This window comes from Schistocerca cancellata, chromosome 2, assembly GCF_023864275.1.
Source record: "Schistocerca cancellata isolate TAMUIC-IGC-003103 chromosome 2, iqSchCanc2.1, whole genome shotgun sequence".
NCBI lineage: Eukaryota > Metazoa > Arthropoda > Insecta > Orthoptera > Acrididae > Schistocerca > Schistocerca cancellata.
Window position 1 is genome coordinate 812,061,833 of NC_064627.1, and position 17,802 is coordinate 812,079,634.

General features: G+C 38.1%; 1 protein-coding gene across 1 annotated transcript in view; it reads left to right on the top strand.

Annotated features, from left to right (window-relative positions):
• The window catches only part of LOC126162690 (BRO1 domain-containing protein BROX-like), a 126,771-nt gene that overhangs the window by 58,687 nt on the left and 50,282 nt on the right, over positions 1-17,802 (top strand). The window contains exons 4-6 of the mRNA XM_049919343.1: positions 3,136-3,314; positions 9,892-10,061; positions 13,529-13,610. Coding sequence (XP_049775300.1) covers positions 3,136-3,314; positions 9,892-10,061; positions 13,529-13,610 — 431 coding nt within the window. The remainder of the gene's footprint in view (positions 1-3,135; positions 3,315-9,891; positions 10,062-13,528; positions 13,611-17,802) is intronic.

Below are 17,802 nucleotides of genomic sequence, written 5' to 3' on the forward strand. Positions count from 1 at the left end.
CAATTGAACCCTCTCTTGCCTTTTCTGGGCCCTTAACTCAATGGCTACATTACCAGAATGGTGTGGCTTGTACATTCAAGAAACTGTCATTGTGTTTGGGGTCAAGCTTTATCAGATAAGGACAAGGACAGTCTCAAGTGGTATCACTCCAGAAGCTGTTTTTTGTTGTATGTGCATTAGGTAGTGTGTTCCTCTTTTGGCTGCCTGGCTTCATCCATTCATTTTAGAGTACACCTTGCACAGTGGGATTCAGCAACCCGCAGCAAGAGGTCTACCCCTTCTTTCTAACCTTACTCCAATCTTCCTCCCTAAGGAAGCAAGTAATACTTCTGGAAGCTAGAATTGTTTTTGTATATATTTCAGCAGTCCTGTACTTTTCACTGTCTGAAAATGAGTTCTGGCTGAGCAGTCTGACTCCTTGTAATTTCAACATATATTGTATAACTCAATTAAATTTATTTTCCAGAAAGATAGATGACAAACAGTGCTTTAAAAGCATATAAAGTTAATTTATGTAGATATGAGGGTGATATTCTTGTTCAAGTAGTTGCCGCAATAAGTTTTCAAATTCCACCGCTGATTTTCAGAGCCAGACTAACTGGCAGTTATCCTACAAGAATTCTAACGTAGCTATTCATTTTTCGTCAGTGTAGATTTGATGCTTATAACAGAATCATTCCTCTCAGAAATAGCAATTGCATGTCACAATTGTTTAGTACAGTTTTAACTAGTATAATATTTGCATCTGTTTCCTCCATTTCACTGTAAATTTTGTAGTGAGTGAGCTTTTGATTGCTTTAGATTAAACTGTCAGTAGTAAAAATCTTTTGCAGTTTGCTCATAGGGCAACTTCAGTCATTGTTGAAAAATGTTATTCACATACAAGAACCTTGAATAGGTATCAGCCAGATTAAGTCACATGACATTGAGAACTGAGCCAGCATAGTCAATGCATAGTAAATGCCATTATGTTTGTGGTTGGATCAAGGCAAAAAGGTTTTGCATGTGTCTGGTTGTTACCTTGCAGTGCTGACTTTTAGGTGTGCATGTCTCATGCTGCATGTCTTTGTCAATCACTGCCCAGTTTACAAAGTGGCAGGACAGAACTTTCATCTTATAAATCCCCCAGTATCCCAGTGATACGAACAATGGTCAGGGTTTTATTTTCTATCTAGTTATAATTATGTTGAGTGGGGGTCAATTTTTTTAGATGTACGCAATTTTGGATGTTCCACAGTCTTTATCAAAGAGGACTGCACCAGCACATTGCTATGAAGCATCTGTGGCTAAGATCGGAGGCTTTTGCAATGAATAGGCCAATAAGCCATGGTTGAATGGTGTTTTTTGAGCCTCCTGAATATCTGGTGTCAGCTGGTGACCATATGGATTTGACACCTCTGTAGTGTAAATGTCTATAATACTAGGAATAAAGTATGAGCAATAATTCACTTTCCCAAGTAAAAAAAAATTGAGTTCTTTTAGGGTTTTTTTTTTCTTTGGTGGGGGGGGGGGAGTTACTTTCATAGCTTTCAGAGGTTTCTCTGTTAGTAATAGCTTGTTTTACTAACAACAAATTCCATGTATTCCACTGAGGGCTGAAAGAGTCTGTATTTCTGAAATCTACATAGTAAACTTTGTGATTGCAGCATTGTGTATAGAGCATGCAGATTACAATGTTCCTGTTGCACCAGTAATGATATTATCATCAAGATAGTTCTGACTGGCATAGCTCATAGTAGAAATTAATATGCAACTATAGTATGTTGTAGGAAATAAAATCTCTCAGTAGTTAGGAGAGACAAGTTTTCTGTTCAAAATACAGACCAAAAAATTTCTAATGAAATAATCTCCACTAGTTAAATTTTGCATGTATCAGTCTGATTTAAGTCTGAATGTTTGACTACATCTCAGTAGCACAGTATCATAAGGCAGTGAACTTTGCTTTGATTGTTTTGTACACATGAGCAAAAGGATCATAGCTGTTCTCATTTATTGAACTGCAAGGACTGGTCAGCATAAAAATAAAGAAAAAGTCCTACGCATCATTGAATGTGACATTTACAGATCTTGCATGCATCTTGGGGAACAGCTTTGGTTCAGGTTTCAGCACTGATTGTACCCGCATCTCACGGATAAGTGATCATGAACAGTGATGATCGTATTAGCTGTAGAAACACTTTGGCACAGTAACCAGTGTTATGAAGTACTTTTACTTAAAACCTGGTAATTACAGTCGCATACACTGCTCTGGGTGGTGTCTGTAAATTTCCTTGTTTAGAAGTCAATGTGTGATCCCTCTGAAATAGTTAAGCACATAAATGCTGTAACTAAAGAAAAAGATATCATCACTATGCGCCCACTGCAATTGATGATGTATATTTGTAGCTTGAAGCAATATTTCAGGACTAAATTTTGCTATTGTAGTCTGGCTACATTTTCTTTAATTAGCCATTTTCCCATTGTGGTGTGTTCGCTCACTGTTGAAAAATCCACTTTCCCATATGTCATTGTTGATTGCCATCACTATGTAATCATACTTTTTAATGTTGTAAGTGGGTTATATCTGAGAAAAAATATTCATTTTCACTCCTCCTTTCCTTGTATCCTCCTCATCTAGTTGCATTAAACATTTATTTCTAAGTCTTCTCACATCCCCAGCATTTATCAACAGGACTCCCATAAAACAGCTGCTTGTATATAAAATTAAATGGAATTATATCAGACTTTATATGTTCCACATTGTGAAAAAAATTGAAGACAGAAAATATGTCTCGGCATCAATTTCATACCTTTCTTCCCAGTGAATGCCTGATTCTTTTCACTTCCTCACTTCATAGGTTGTGAATTGTTGAATGTGGCTGTATCTTCAAATTAAAATGTAGGTATTGTGTCTGTGTTTGTTCTTTACTGTTCCTGCCTCAGGAATTTTTTTTTTCCTTCGGGAAAAAATACCTGATTTTAGTCTTTGGTTGTGGAGATATCTTGCTAATTCCTTCATTTGTTGATTTTGTGTTCTTTACACGGTAAGTCCCATAGTGCTCAGAGTCATTTGAGCCATCTTTACATGGGAGAAGTAATACTAGTGTCTTTCTTGGGAAAATTATTGAGAATGCTTTGGTTTTATTTGTATTTCAGCATCACCATGGAAGAAGCAAAGGAAGTGCACAAATGCCTAAGGAAAGCTGCTGGCATATTCAGGTTTATTCAGTCCCAGTATTTGCCTCAGTTACCAGGGAAACAGCTTGAGGGTGGTGATCTTGATCCACGTGTCCTATCTGCTTACTTGACACAATGCACTGCAGAAGCACAAGAAGGTAAGGTGAAACAATGTCATGACTTGTATAGGAGTACAGTTGCTGTTTTTATGACCTTGAAATATTAATGACTGAACACTTAAGCCCATTCAACTTATTAAATAAAAATCAGTTTGGTTTTAGTAAACATCATATAACGAACACTACACTAATTAGGGTAAATGATGATCTAAACTGTAGACTACTGAGAGACCACAGTATTGCCATTATTAAACTTTAGCAAAAAAAATTATGCAACCAGTTTAACATACTGCTGATAAAGATGAAAAATGCAAAATTTTCAGATAGTGTACTGAACCCTTTTTGGGAGGAGGGCAGGTAACATTGAGAAATAGACAACAGCATCAGTAGTTCTACAAGGAGCAGTTTTCGACCTGCAGTTGTTATTCTTGTATGTTGATGATATCTTGTTGGTTGTGTCCACCTGTACGTGCTAGTGACCTCCGACTTTGCTTAAACACCTGGCCTGAACATATTAGTGCTGCCATCACCCGCGAATGACAGCGCATCTTCATTGTTCAGACAGACTGAAAACTAAGTGCAGAGAAGTCTCAAATAATTGTAGGAACTCATTAGAACTTAATTGGCAGTAAAATCTTTAAATACTTGTGCCTATTTCTTTTTGTCAGTTACCCAATACTATAACAGAAAATAATTCCAGACATGAGTATAACTTTGGATGAACATCTCAGTGGAGCTGGGAAAAAAAAGAAAGAAAGAAAAAAAAGAACTCTCACTTTGTGCAGAATGACTCTCACATGTCTTTATGCTTATAAGGAATTCTGGAATGTATTTGTACAGGATGTGAAATAGAAATGTTGCTTCACTTGTTCTGGTGAACCTGTATTATTGTAATGCAGAGTACCACAGCACAAGTAATGAATACTTGTGTGTGTGTGTGTGTGTGTGTGTGTGTGTGTGTTACATCTTTTATATCTGCCTGTCTGATCGTATAGTCCTCACACAGACATTTGAATGGCCGTGACCAGACACCCTTTTATCAGCTTCATAATGTGTACATCCCTTAGTGCCTTATGTCACAAATCAAATATTTATCTTCACATTCTATTTGTAACTCAGGAAGTAATGTGTGTAGCGTTTGTGATGTACCAATCTGTAAAACAAAAACATCCCCAAATTCCTCCTTCATTTCTGGTATCTTCTTGTACAAGCTTCCGTGCACTCTAAGCACAATTCAATGCCTACATTCAATAAAAACCTGAAGCACTTTCTTTTAACATCTTCTTGATTACATCCCCACCAAATAAGTAAATAAATTACATAAAAAAAGAGGTCATTACTCTCTGTCAAACAGTGCAAACACTCCCTCTTCCATTGCCCTTTTTCTTTCACTCACTCACATCATCTTAGCTTTTCCCCCCTGTATTCCACTACTTCCCTTAGTCTCTCAAATCACCCCCTTCCTTCTCTTTACTTCATGTCCATTGTTGCCATGGCTCACAATATAAATCTGCTTGCCTGTAAATTGGCTCTGTTATTCTACACTTCATGAACAAATATAAACTATTGTTTTTTGTTATAGTTATTAGTGTTTCTTGGTATTTCTGTCATTACTGTTTCTAAGTGTGAAGTTCCATACTAAATATAAAACCTTTGTAACACAAGTGCCACAGTGACTGTAATGATAAAATGTGAAGAACATCTACATCTACATCTACATACATAATCCGCAATCCACCATATGGTGCGTGGTGGAGGGTACCGCATACCACAACTAGCATCTTCTCTCCCTGTTCCACTCCCAAACAGAACGAGGGAAAAATTACTGCCTATATGCCTCTGTACGAGCCCTAATCTCTCTTATCTTACCTTCGTGGTCTTTCCGTGAAATATAAGTTGGCAGCAGTAAAGTTGTACTGCAGTCAGCCTCAAATGCTGGTTCTCTAAATTTCCTCAGTAGCGATTCACAAAAAGAATGCCTCCTTTCCTCCAGAGACTCCCACCCGAGTTCCTGAAGCATTTCCGTAACACTCGCATTATGATCAAATCTACCAGTAACAAATCTAGCAGCCCGCCTCTGAATTGCTTCTATCTCCTCCCTCAATCTGACCTGATAGAGATCCCACATCTTCCCAAAATTCTACCAATGAACCGAAGACAACTATCCGCCTTCCCCACAACTGCCATTACATGCTTGTCCCACTTCATATCGCTCTGCAATGTTACGCCCAAATATTTAATCGACGTGACTGTGTCAAACGCTACACTACTAATGGAGTATTCAAACATTATGGGATTCTTTTTCCTATTCATCTGCATTAATTTACATTTATCTATATTTAGAGTTAGCTGCCATTCTTTACACCAATCACAAATCCTGTCCAAGTCATCTTGTATCTTCCTACAGTCACTCAACGACGACACCTTCCCGTACACCACAGCATCATCAGCAAACAGCCACACATTGCTATTCACCCAATCCAAAAGATCATTTATGTAGATAGAAAACAACAGCGGACCTACCGCACTTCCCTGGGGCACTCCAAATGATACCCTCACCTCCGTTGAATATTCACCATCGAGGACAACGTATTGGGTTCTATTACTTAAGAAGTCTTCGAGCCACTCACATATTTGGGAACCAATTCCATATGCTCGTACCTTAGTTAGGAGTCTGCAGTGGGGCACCGAGTCAAACGCTTTCCGGAAGTCAAGGAATATGGTATCCGTCTGATACCCTTCATCCATGGTTCGCAAGATATCATGTGAAAAAAGGGCGAGTTGTGTTTCGCAGGAGCGATGCTTCCTAAAGCCATGCTGATTCATGGACAGCAACTTCTCTGTCTCAAGGAAATTCATTATATTCGAACTTAGAATATGTTCGAGAATCCTGCAACAAATCGATGTTAAGGATATTGGTCTGTAATTTTGAGGATCCGTCCTTCTAACAAGTGCTTAGTTGTAAGAGGGGGTCAAATAGTATCAATGGCAGTGTGTGACATCTCTTTTGTTATACTCTTTCAATGTTACAGATCATAAATCTGGTTAACATTCTGGGTTTTCATGGGTGGTAACCATTTCTTTAATAATATATTTGTTTTTGGGGCACAGAACATGATTTTCTAAAAAGTATCTGCCTATTGTTTCACCTTTAATTGTAGGAGACATCATCAGGTGTTGTGGAGATAGGCATTTAAAATCTCCAGTGTTGACTGCTTTGAGTGGGGTGGGTTGGGGGAAGGGGGGGTGAAGAAAAGTATTTCTAAACTCTTTGCAGGTACTGATTAGCAAGAACATATTAATTGGTCATTCACATTTGTACAAAACTTCTGTGTAATCTGAAAACTGTAAGCACCATAAACTGACCTAAAGAGGGTTTCGATGATAATTTTGCAGATAAATTAGCACTATTTGCTTTACATTAAACCAAGTACCATAATTTTCCCAGTTTGAAACCTTCTTTTTTACCTGTTGCAGATCTTCTTATGTTAATTTCTGTTTTCAGTATACCTTCTTAAGATTTGTAAATGAAAAAATAACAGTCAACTCAAGATCACAGACAATTATTCTGTAGGCAGCATTCATCATATCGGGTGAAAAACTCATTAAACGATTTCAGCGAGTTCTGGGATAAATTAATACACATTAGCACATCAATAAAAAATGTTAGATTTGTAAAGAATTTTGTAGCTAATGTCATGGCATCTCTTCATCATCATGAGTGATTTATATCCCCATCCGGCCATCCTGATTTAAAATTTCTGATGGTTGCCAGGAGAGTTCCCATATGAAGGTCAGGCTGATTTCCTTTGTCCTCCTTATCCAACTGAAGTTAATAGGCCAGAAAGGTGCAACTTTCCTTCCACCTCGTTTAATTTATAGTACTTTCATTATTGAGTTGGTTAGTGAACTCAGGTGTGTGAGGGCAAGGTGAAAAGCTCGGCAGCTCACACTTTGATAGCATTAATATCAGCAAAAAAAATTATTTATTTATTTTTTTTTTTTTTTGCTGTTCGGTGGGTAATTTAGTGGGCCAGTCAGGATGTGATGGGTGCCTGAGTGCTCATCAAGCCAAGAATATGAGTGTGTGCAGCTCTGTGAACATTGTCATCTTGGAAGATGGTTGTGTTCACAGCATCATAAAGAAATACACTCCTGGAAATTGAAATAAGAACACCGTGAATTCATTGTCCCAGGAAGGGGAAACTTTATTGACACATTCCTGGGGTCAGATACATCACATGATCACACTGACAGAACCACAGGCACATAGACACAGGCAACAGAGCATGCACAATGTCGGCACTAGTACAGTGTATATCCACCTTTCGCAGCAATGCAGGCTGCTATTCTCCCATGGAGACGATCGTAGAGATGCTGGATGTAGTCCTGTGGAACGGCTTGCCATGCCATTTCCACCTGGCGCCTCAGTTGGACCAGCGTTCGTGCTGGACGTGCAGACCGCGTGAGACGACGCTTCATCCAGTCCCAAACATGCTCAATGGGGGACAGATCCGGAGATCTTGCTGGCCAGGGTAGTTGACTTACACCTTCTAGAGCACGTTGGGTGGCACGGGATGCATGCGGACGTGCATTGTCCTGTTGGAACAGCAAGTTCCCTTGCCGGTCTAGGAATGGTAGAACGATGGGTTCGATGACGGTTTGGATGTACCGTGCACTATTCAGTGTCCCCTCGACGATCACCAGTGGTGTACGGCCAGTGTAGGAGATCGCTCCCCACACCATGATGCCGGGTGTTGGCCCTGTGTGCCTCGGTCGTATGCAGTCCTGATTGTGGCGCTCACCTGCACAGCGCCAAACACGCATACGACCATCATTGGCACCAAGGCAGTAGCGACTCTCATCGCTGAAGACGACACGTCTCCATTCGTCCCTCCATTCACGCCTGTTGCGACACCACTGGAGGCGGGCTGCACGATGTTGGGGCGTGAGCGGAAGACGGCCTAACGGTGTGCGGGACCGTAGCCCAGCTTCATGGAGACGGTTGCGAATGGTCCTCGCCGATACCCCAGGAGCAACAGTGTCCCTAATTTGCTGGGAAGTGGCGGTGCGGTCCCCTACGGCACTGCGTAGGTCTTGGCGTGCATCCGTGCGTCACTGCGGTCCGGTCCCAGGTCGACGGGCACGTGCACCTTCCGCCGAACATTGGCGACAACATCGATGTACTGTGGAGACCTCACGCCCCACGTGTTGAGCAATTCGGTGGTACGTCCACCCGGCCTCCCGCATTCCCACTATACGCCCTCGCTCAAAGTCCGTCAACTGCACATACGGTTCACGTCCACGCTGTCGCGGCATGCTACCAGTGTTAAAGACTGCGATGGAGCTCCGTATGCCACGGCAAACTGGCTGACACTGACGGCGGTGGTGCACAAATTCTGCGCAGCTAGCGCCATTCGACGGCCAACACCGCGGTTCCTGGTGTGTCCGCTGTGCCGTGCGTGTGATCATTGCTTGTACAGCCCTCTCGCAGTGTCCGGAGCAAGTATGGTGGGTCTGACACACCGGTGTCAATGTGTTCTTTTTTCCATTTCCAGGAGTGTAGAAGGAAGGGCAGAACTTGGTCACTGAACACCTTGAAATAAAAAACATAATAGCTCATGTTATGGTAACCTAAATGATTGTACCGAAGTCATTGTATGGAGGACGCAGGACAAAGACTACACCCTCCACACCATGCAAATTAAACAGCACAATGGGATGTTGGGGCACTCAATGCAGTGCATCATTTGAAAAGAGGAAATTCTGGCTAATTGGACCGCACTATCTCCCGTCCAGTTTCTGTATTGTTTGGCCCATTGATAACCTGAAGCTTTATGTGCAGCTGTGAGCGGTGGCCGTCTGTGGGGTACCTGTTTGCAAACGCCCTTGCATGCAGTTCCCTTCGCAGTGCTCTTTCAGATACTGGTTGAGATGGACCTGCATTCACTGACAGCAGCGATTCCTATCATGTTTGAAATGATGATTGTCATTGACAAGACATGGCACTCATCTCCAGTCTGTGTCAGTTGGTATCTTTTTATGACCACTAACCTTATTGTTTGTCACATTTCTATATGTGCTACACAGTTCTTTGTAAATGCATTGGACTGTCCACATTGATGTACTAACAAATGTGACAACTTCATAGCCCCTTTGTGCTATTCTGTAATGTCTTTATGTCGACCCATCTTACTCCACTGATCCTGTACAATGAACAGGCACATACACACTACTTCAGTGCCATGGCTTAAGTCAGAGTTGGTAGGTCAAATGGCTGCATGGTACCAGTTCTACATACCTCAGTGTACTCTTTTACGGAGGTGACTAAATGTCCAGTAAGCTTATGTAAGAAGAGATGTAGATAAAAAAGGAAAATGCTGCTGTCCACAAAAGGTGCTTTGGCAATGAGAAAATTGGGTGATTCAGAGTCAAAATTAAAAGCAGATGAAATAAAAAGAGAGCTTTTAAAGTTCAATCATGAAGCTAAAACTGTTCATCTTGCACTCGTATTATGCTTCAAATGCATTTAAAGAATGTTACGTAAAAGTAATTGTTCTCTCCTTAGTCTATAATATTTATATTTCACTTGGTTTCTGATCAATCCTCTCAACAGTGACAGTTGCAAGGGCAGTGGAACTGAAACACAATCCAAGCTTAATATCAGCTTTATCGAATGAGACTTCCAAAATGTTTGCTGATGCTGCAACGGTATTAGCTACAGTTGAGCAAGCAAAGCAGTGGGTGCTCTACCTGAAGATTAAGGCAGCTTTCTATGAAGCTTATGTAAGTAAAATGTCATATAAATTCTTGTTTTCATTGTTGTATTGTCTGCGTCTAAACACACACACACACACACACACACACACACAGTGCATGTGTGTTCTCAACTACTCATTATCCACAGGAGGAAGTATATGATGGTGTTCAGAGGAAGAAACTCACTCAGCTTCATTAGTAGATATGAGTACACGAGGTATGAAGTTATAAATAATGGATTTTTTTTTTCTTACTCTGTTGCTACCCTATGTTAAACAGACTGCTTCACCTACACTTTCCTTTCCTGTCTTTTCATGTCCATTACACTGTTCTCTTTAATACCAGGGGAAGGAGGATTTGATTTCAAAAACATGATACTCAATTCCAGCTACTTTGTGTTGCAACAATTGAAACTCAGTCCAGTAACTTTACCTTGCTGTCATGATACACTTGAGTAATTATTATAAATTAGCTATTTTATGATACTAAACATTTGCATGTTAGTTAATCACTAGCACCATTTACTGACTGTGAGTAGGACATAGTCTAACTTTTGCACATGTTAGTAGTACCTATGTATGTAGTAACATCATCGTTTTTATTCGTATCAGAAACACTGTGTTAAGTGGTATGCTTTGGCCTTCAGCATTATTATTATTATCATTTCTTTCCTTTCTCAGACATTATGTCTGGTTAAAAATGGAAAGTGACACGGACCTTGATCAAGCGTAACTTCCTTTTAACTGTACGGTATATGTTACATTGCATTTAGGAACTTTCGGGTAATTGAACATGTATCAATAATTACGGATTTCTGTAGTTGTATATATACATTTGGATGTAGCTGTATTGTGTTGATGTACTGGTGGATATTGTGTGGGATGACTCCTGTAGTTGATAGTATAATTGGTATAATGTCAACTTCATCCTGATGCCACATGTCCTTGACTTCCTCAGCCAGTTGGATGTATTTTTCAATTTCTTATCCTGTTTTCTTCTGTATATTTGTTGTATTGGGTATGGATATTTTGATTAGTTGTGTTAATTTCTTCTTTTTATTGGTGAGTATGATGTCAGGTTTGTTATGTGGTGTTGTTTTATCTGTTATAATGGTTCTGTTCCAGTATAATTTGTATTCATCATTCTCCAGTACATTTTGTGGTGCATACTTGTATGTGGGAACGTGTTGTTTTATTAGTTTATGTTGTCTGGCAAGTTGTTGATGTATTATTTTTGCTACATTGTCATGTCTTCTGGTGTATTCTGTATTTGCTAGTATTGTACATCTGCTTGTGATGTGATCTACTGTTTCTATTTGTTGTTTGCAAAGTCTGCATTTATTTGTTGTGGTATTGGGATCTTTAATAATATGCTTGCTGTAATATCTGGTGTTTATTGTTTGATCCTGTATTGCAATCATGAATCCTTCCATCTCTCTGTATATATTGCGTTTTCTTAGCCATGTGTTGGATGTGTCTTGATCGATGTGTGGCTGTGTTAGATGATACGGGTGTTTGCCATGTAGTGTTTTCTTTTTCCAATTTACTTTCTTTGTATCTGTTGATGTTATGTGATCTAAAGGGTTGTAGAAGTGGTTATGAAATTGCAATGGTGTAGTCGATGTATTTATATGAGTGATTGCTTTGTGTATTTTGCTAGTTTCTGCTCGTTCTATAAAGAATTATTATCATTATCATTATTATCCACTGCTCATCAAGTGCCTGCCGCCTGATGGCACGTGATGTGGAAAGGAAAATATATAAGTGTAGGAGAGAGAAATGTGGAGTCATTGTACCCAAGATGAGGCTACAAATGAATTTATTCATTTGTGGCCTCATGAATAAATTCACTGACCTAAGGAATCTTGAAAAAGGTCATGGCACCTGTCCCATGTAGCAATACTGCACCAACACCCATATATCAGTACATTAATATTAGGACACATAAATGTGTACATACATTCATAAGACTGCACAAATCAATCATACCTAACTATAGGAACTGCTGTTGCACTTACAATGAAAATCTATAATCCTAGATTTTTATGTCTTCTCAATCTAATACTACATTTCTTCGCATTATTTTATATGGAAATGTCGTGGCTCATTTGTCATAGAGTGACACAATCTATTAATGATGCCTTTATGTCCTTATATGTCACTTTTTATTCACTCAAATGATTTTCTGCCTAATGACCAAGATTTGCTGCTTCACTACAATCATGAGATACCCACCTCACTCTCATTATGCAACAATGTTCTGCCTCTCCAAAATTATAAAAATCACTGTAATACTGTTATGTAGGAAGCATGACATTTCCCAACGAACCATTGCAAACGCTCAAGATTTTCGGACTCACTCATGTGCCTTTTAAATCATGGAAGGTTACCACATGGAAGTGATCATTTATCAGCTGGTTGCTAGTGATCAAATTATGGTCTGGCACACAGTTTGTCTCTTCACTAGTTTTGAATGCCACCCATTTGTCCATTGTTATGTCTATAAACTTTTCTTCTGCATTACATCTCTCGTGTCCCTGGTATTGCCGTGACTTTTTCTGCCCTACTCTTTTCTTTTACATGTTCCCCGTCTTAATCATGATACACCTATGTTTTTAAATTATGTCTGTCAGTCCTGCTCCAGTTGTTCTTGTTATGGCAGCTGAGAGAAGATGGGTCCTCTTCTGTCACAAAGATTGCTAATAATAATTTGTGAATGTCATATTTACCTAATTCTGTCAGTATGTTTTGTTTTCTAAAAGTGATCTAATATTCACTTTCATTTTCTGTCTTGTATTATTGTTTGCAATACTTTCATATTTTGCTCTTCTTATGTTTCTTGTTAATCAGCAGCGCTGATTGTGGCAACATCTCTCTTTAGCTCATTTTATAACAAAAATCAATTAGTAATTATTTAATCAAACAAGACAGCAATATCAAAGTAATGTGGCATCACTCTACTAAAATATTTCTGAGGGCAGGGACAAAAAGGAAAGAAGAAATGCTAAAAGTAGCTACATACATGTTATAGTAACTCATGCAATGGAAAATCCAAGATGAAATGTAACAATATTATGAGAAGGAAAGGTGCTAGTCATCATATAGTGGAGATTCTGAGTTGCAGATAGGCACAAGAAAAAGACTCTCACAATTATAGCTTTTGACCATTAAGGCCTTTGTCAAAAATAGACACACACACACACACACACACACACACACACACACACACACACACACACACACCTATCTATTGTTGATGAAGGCCTTAACGGCCGAAAACTATAATTGTGACAGTCTTTTTCTTGTGCGTATCTGCGACTCAGCATCCCCGCTATATGTTGAGTAGCAACTTTCCTTCTCATAATATTGTTATAGTAACTCATGTATTCAGTCATTCCTCAGTTGTCTTAAGAAAGGTATATGGGCTTTCAGTTATGCCACAAATAGTAATGGAAACATTCAGTTGAATTGTTAATGTACTGTTTACTCTTTCAGGCATACACTTTTTGTGGAGAAAATCTCTTGTCACAGGACAAGTGTGGAGAAGCTGTAAGGGGCTTACAGGAGGGTCAAACCAGTAAGTATTATTATTTCAACTGCACCTGACCAGAATGATGTAATAAATAAAAGGATATAATCACATGTTTGACTCATTTCTATGACTGGAATTGTAAGATAATAGCAGTATTTTCAGGTAACACTTAATACAGAGAATATGTGTATTAACACGATTCACATTGTCCGTCACACTTCACATAGTGTAGACTGGGAACTGTCTGTTAGGCATGCCTGATGTAAAACTGACTGGACACAGCCTGTGTTGCCTGAGTTGTTGTTGTTCTGCCGGCAGAGGGCGCGGCCGATTTCTCGCGTGCCCTCTGGTGGATGGGACTTTACTTGCGGCAACTACTGTCCGTGATGCGTTGTGCCGATGTGCGCCTCCCGTGATCTTTCTGGTGGCTACTGCAATATGACGTTGGAAAATGCTCTAACCCAAGAACACTGTAATTTATTACTCAACTAGTGCACACTATACTGGCATTTTAAGTACTGGTGCTGTAGAGAGGTGCAAATAATGTGGATGTGGATTATTTCGAGATGTATGGTTGGTGGCTACTTTCACCAGCATCAATTCACGCATCTAAGCTTGCACCTCTGCAGTATCTCACTTCGATTACCACTGAAATAGTCTAAATTGATTGATGTATTAACTCTCCTTTGAACAGAGTGATATTTACCTCTTCTTTCTTGAAGAAAAGGAAACACCATCCATAATCATGATAAAGAATACAGTACAATGCAATCATAAATAATGTTGCAGCTATATTCGAAGATTGCAGGCTGCGGTGTATCCAGGTATCATTCCCAGGATGAGTAATTTAGAAATGAAAGAAATTGCCTCCCTTTCCAGAACATATGTTGTAGAAAAACTTTTACACAAATACTCATAGGCGCCCGACACACATTCACCACGTTCACCCAGAATCATGGACGGGAAGAGACAGATATTTGAAGAGTGAAAAATTTGATATTGGCTTAATGAAACTTTAGATTACAGATATATGATCATCTTTCTTTTCATGCATGCCTCTTTTTGGTGTGTGCATGTTTTATGTTGCATCTTTGCCCCACACAGTGTTCCAGTAATGATTAAACAACATATACATGATCATGATTACTGGATGATATTATTCAGCAGTGGTGGATTTTACAAACAACATAAATAATCAAATTTCATATGAAAGTACTTCTTAAACTACTTTTGGCCTGGCTGGGGATCAAATCCCTTTATTTGTGGCCAAGTTTATATCTTATTTATCCCCTGCACATGTCAGCTTTATTTATATTACAGTTAATTTTCATGAAATTTACAAAACTTTAAATGCTCAGTTTCTAAGAGATCATCACTCAACAAAGGGCATATTTGAATTATAATCTTTTGCTCCATAGGAAAAGTGCATCTTCATGTGCATTTGTTTAAAAAGTTCAATGCCGCAATGGAGCAGCTATAAAGTTCCAATCAAGGTATATAGACCACATTGTCCATCATGTATTTTAGAGTCCAAAAGGCCATCCCTTATCATCAACGCCATGCCTAGAGCTCACCATATTCCAGGTAAACCCATAAATTACATACTTTAATTCCTCCTTTGTAGTAAAGTTCAGCATCCAACACCACTACAAAGGCACTTACAATGTTTTTGTCATTTTAGGTGCACCATAATTTGATCATTGTTTCATATGAGTGTGTATTCCTAATTTAACACCTGCTAAACATATGCTATGTAGAAATTTTCTGTAAGAACCCTTTTTATTTCACACATGTTAAAAACCCTTTTCATATACTCTTTTCCTTAGTTGTCTTGTACAAGTGTGTAAAATTTTACATGATTTAAAGAAATTAAAATATGACATAATTGCTCCTTACAACTATACATCAATGTAATTTTAATATTAGCTGACAAACAATATCTAATACATTTCAGTTATGAACAAGTGTATACATGACTATGTCACATCATTTTGATATTTGCATAACAATATTTAGATACAAGTGAATAATGTTTAAGAAGTCATTTTCGCCTTGTAAATTCATAGGGAAACATTTCTGTGACAAGCTATTTAATATTAATTCTCATTGTTTATAAATCACTTATATTTAAAACTTTTATGATGAGCTATTATTCCCTTTAACTTTTAAACTCTTGACATAATCTTTGTTTACACAAATAAATTGCAAAACATGTTACAAGTCAGGACTGAAAAAAAAAAAGAAATATGTATGCAATTTGATGATACGCATGAACTACTACCATGACCTCATTTAACTTAAACATTCATAATTCCATATTGCTAACGAAAGGAATGAAGACCTTCAATCTCATGTTTCCAACACAAGCAGGCCTAACTACACTTAGCAACACTCTCCCATTTCTTCCATGAGGTGGTCTATGAATATACAGGGAGTTATGATAAAGAATTCAAAGAAGCATTTATCATCTCCTGCTGAAATCCATTGTTTACACATCACACAATAATTGAGCAAATTCTCTTGAAGGCTTCTTTGTGTTTTGTGACATAACTATTTACTCAGTGTTTGCAGCACTATAGATAAAATTCTAACGTCATTGTCTCTTACAAGTTTATTAATGTCTTTTGCTTAAAAGTACTTATAATGATTGTAATCAGTGTACCTAATTTGTACTTTTCATCATGGGATACAGCTCCTGTGTAGTGTACATGTACATATGTAAATACTTTACTATGAAAGCTGTGTCAAAAGAAATGTTTCATGGAAGGACATCCAGATAAGCCCTGATCATGTGTAATGTGTATTTGGCATTCATATCTGTTACTTGTATTCTTCAGTGTACAGTGTGACCCCTTATTTTTATCCTTTGGTAGTACACATCCTTGACTTCATTACACAACATTTCACGTACTATAACTTCCTTATATTCACACATAACATTCACACTGTCACATTCATACACATATTTATATATAAATAATTATTCATATTGTGGTGTGACCCATTTCTTTTGGTACCACCTACTTAAATTATTTTTCTTCTCATTACTGGGACATGTCCTTGCATCATTCCCTATAAAAAAAAAAACCTTAATATTTACTTATAAACTAAGCATTTAGTACACAAACATTTTTAGTTCATCATATTCTGACTCATTCTCAGAATTCATCCCTTTTTTGTGAGAGCAAAATGTGGAAATATTAACAGCTTGTCAATCGTTGCTACTTACCTTTTCAATTCCTTCCATATTCATACAATGAGTACACATGAAATAAATTGGTATCTTCGAAGACAAGCCACTGTGTGATTACCCCCTCTCAGAGCTTATTTAGAGCAAGAGCATATCCTTAGAATTATTCATTCTTTCATGGGATATACAGATTTGCTATACTATAGTGCTTAGTTTATTTTGTATATAGCTACAATGTAGGTTTTTATGTATACATTGTAAATAGTAACCTAGTGTGTAGATATCTCCCGTAGTTAGTTCATTTTATTCCCTTTCATGTAAATATTTCCTTATCTTAGTTTTCTTTTCTTATATTAATTTTATTCTTGTGGTGTAGACCTTTGAATTTATTTTAATAATTAATTTACATTCATAAACTTTTGAGTATATTCTACTTGGTGTACAGATATTAATATGAGCCGAATGTTTGGCATGTTAAACAGTGTGTTGGACTCATTTCACACATGGGCTGAGATCACTGTCCTGTGATGCAAATTTCTACTGTGCTTGTGCGTAGCCTCGCCTCTTAATGCTACATAATTTATTTCTCCCCACCACATTTAACACTTTTGCGGCTGGAAGGTATATGTGTTTTAGTAGTGACTTTGAATCATAGGGATTAAATTCTGCTTATTACTTATTTCGCAACATCCTTTTGTCAGTGAAAAAAATCTTAAATAACTATTGACTCACCTTATTTCTATTTACACACATATAAATAACAAGAGAGAAACTTATTGTAAAACCAAGTGAACACCTTTCCTAATTTATAGTGAAATATTTTAACTGTACGTAAGCACAATAGCTTTGTTAGTTGGTTTAACCTTTTGTCTAACCCATTCAGAGTACAAATTCCTTTAGATCCTTTGGTTCATAAAAACCCTTGTCCTTTGCATTATAGGATTCCTAGTCTATATGATCCAAGAAGAGGGACTTGTGTAATTATAAGTGGGCCAGTGTATAAGAATTGCCATTTGCAGTTAAGTTTTCCTTGTTTGGTAGACTCTG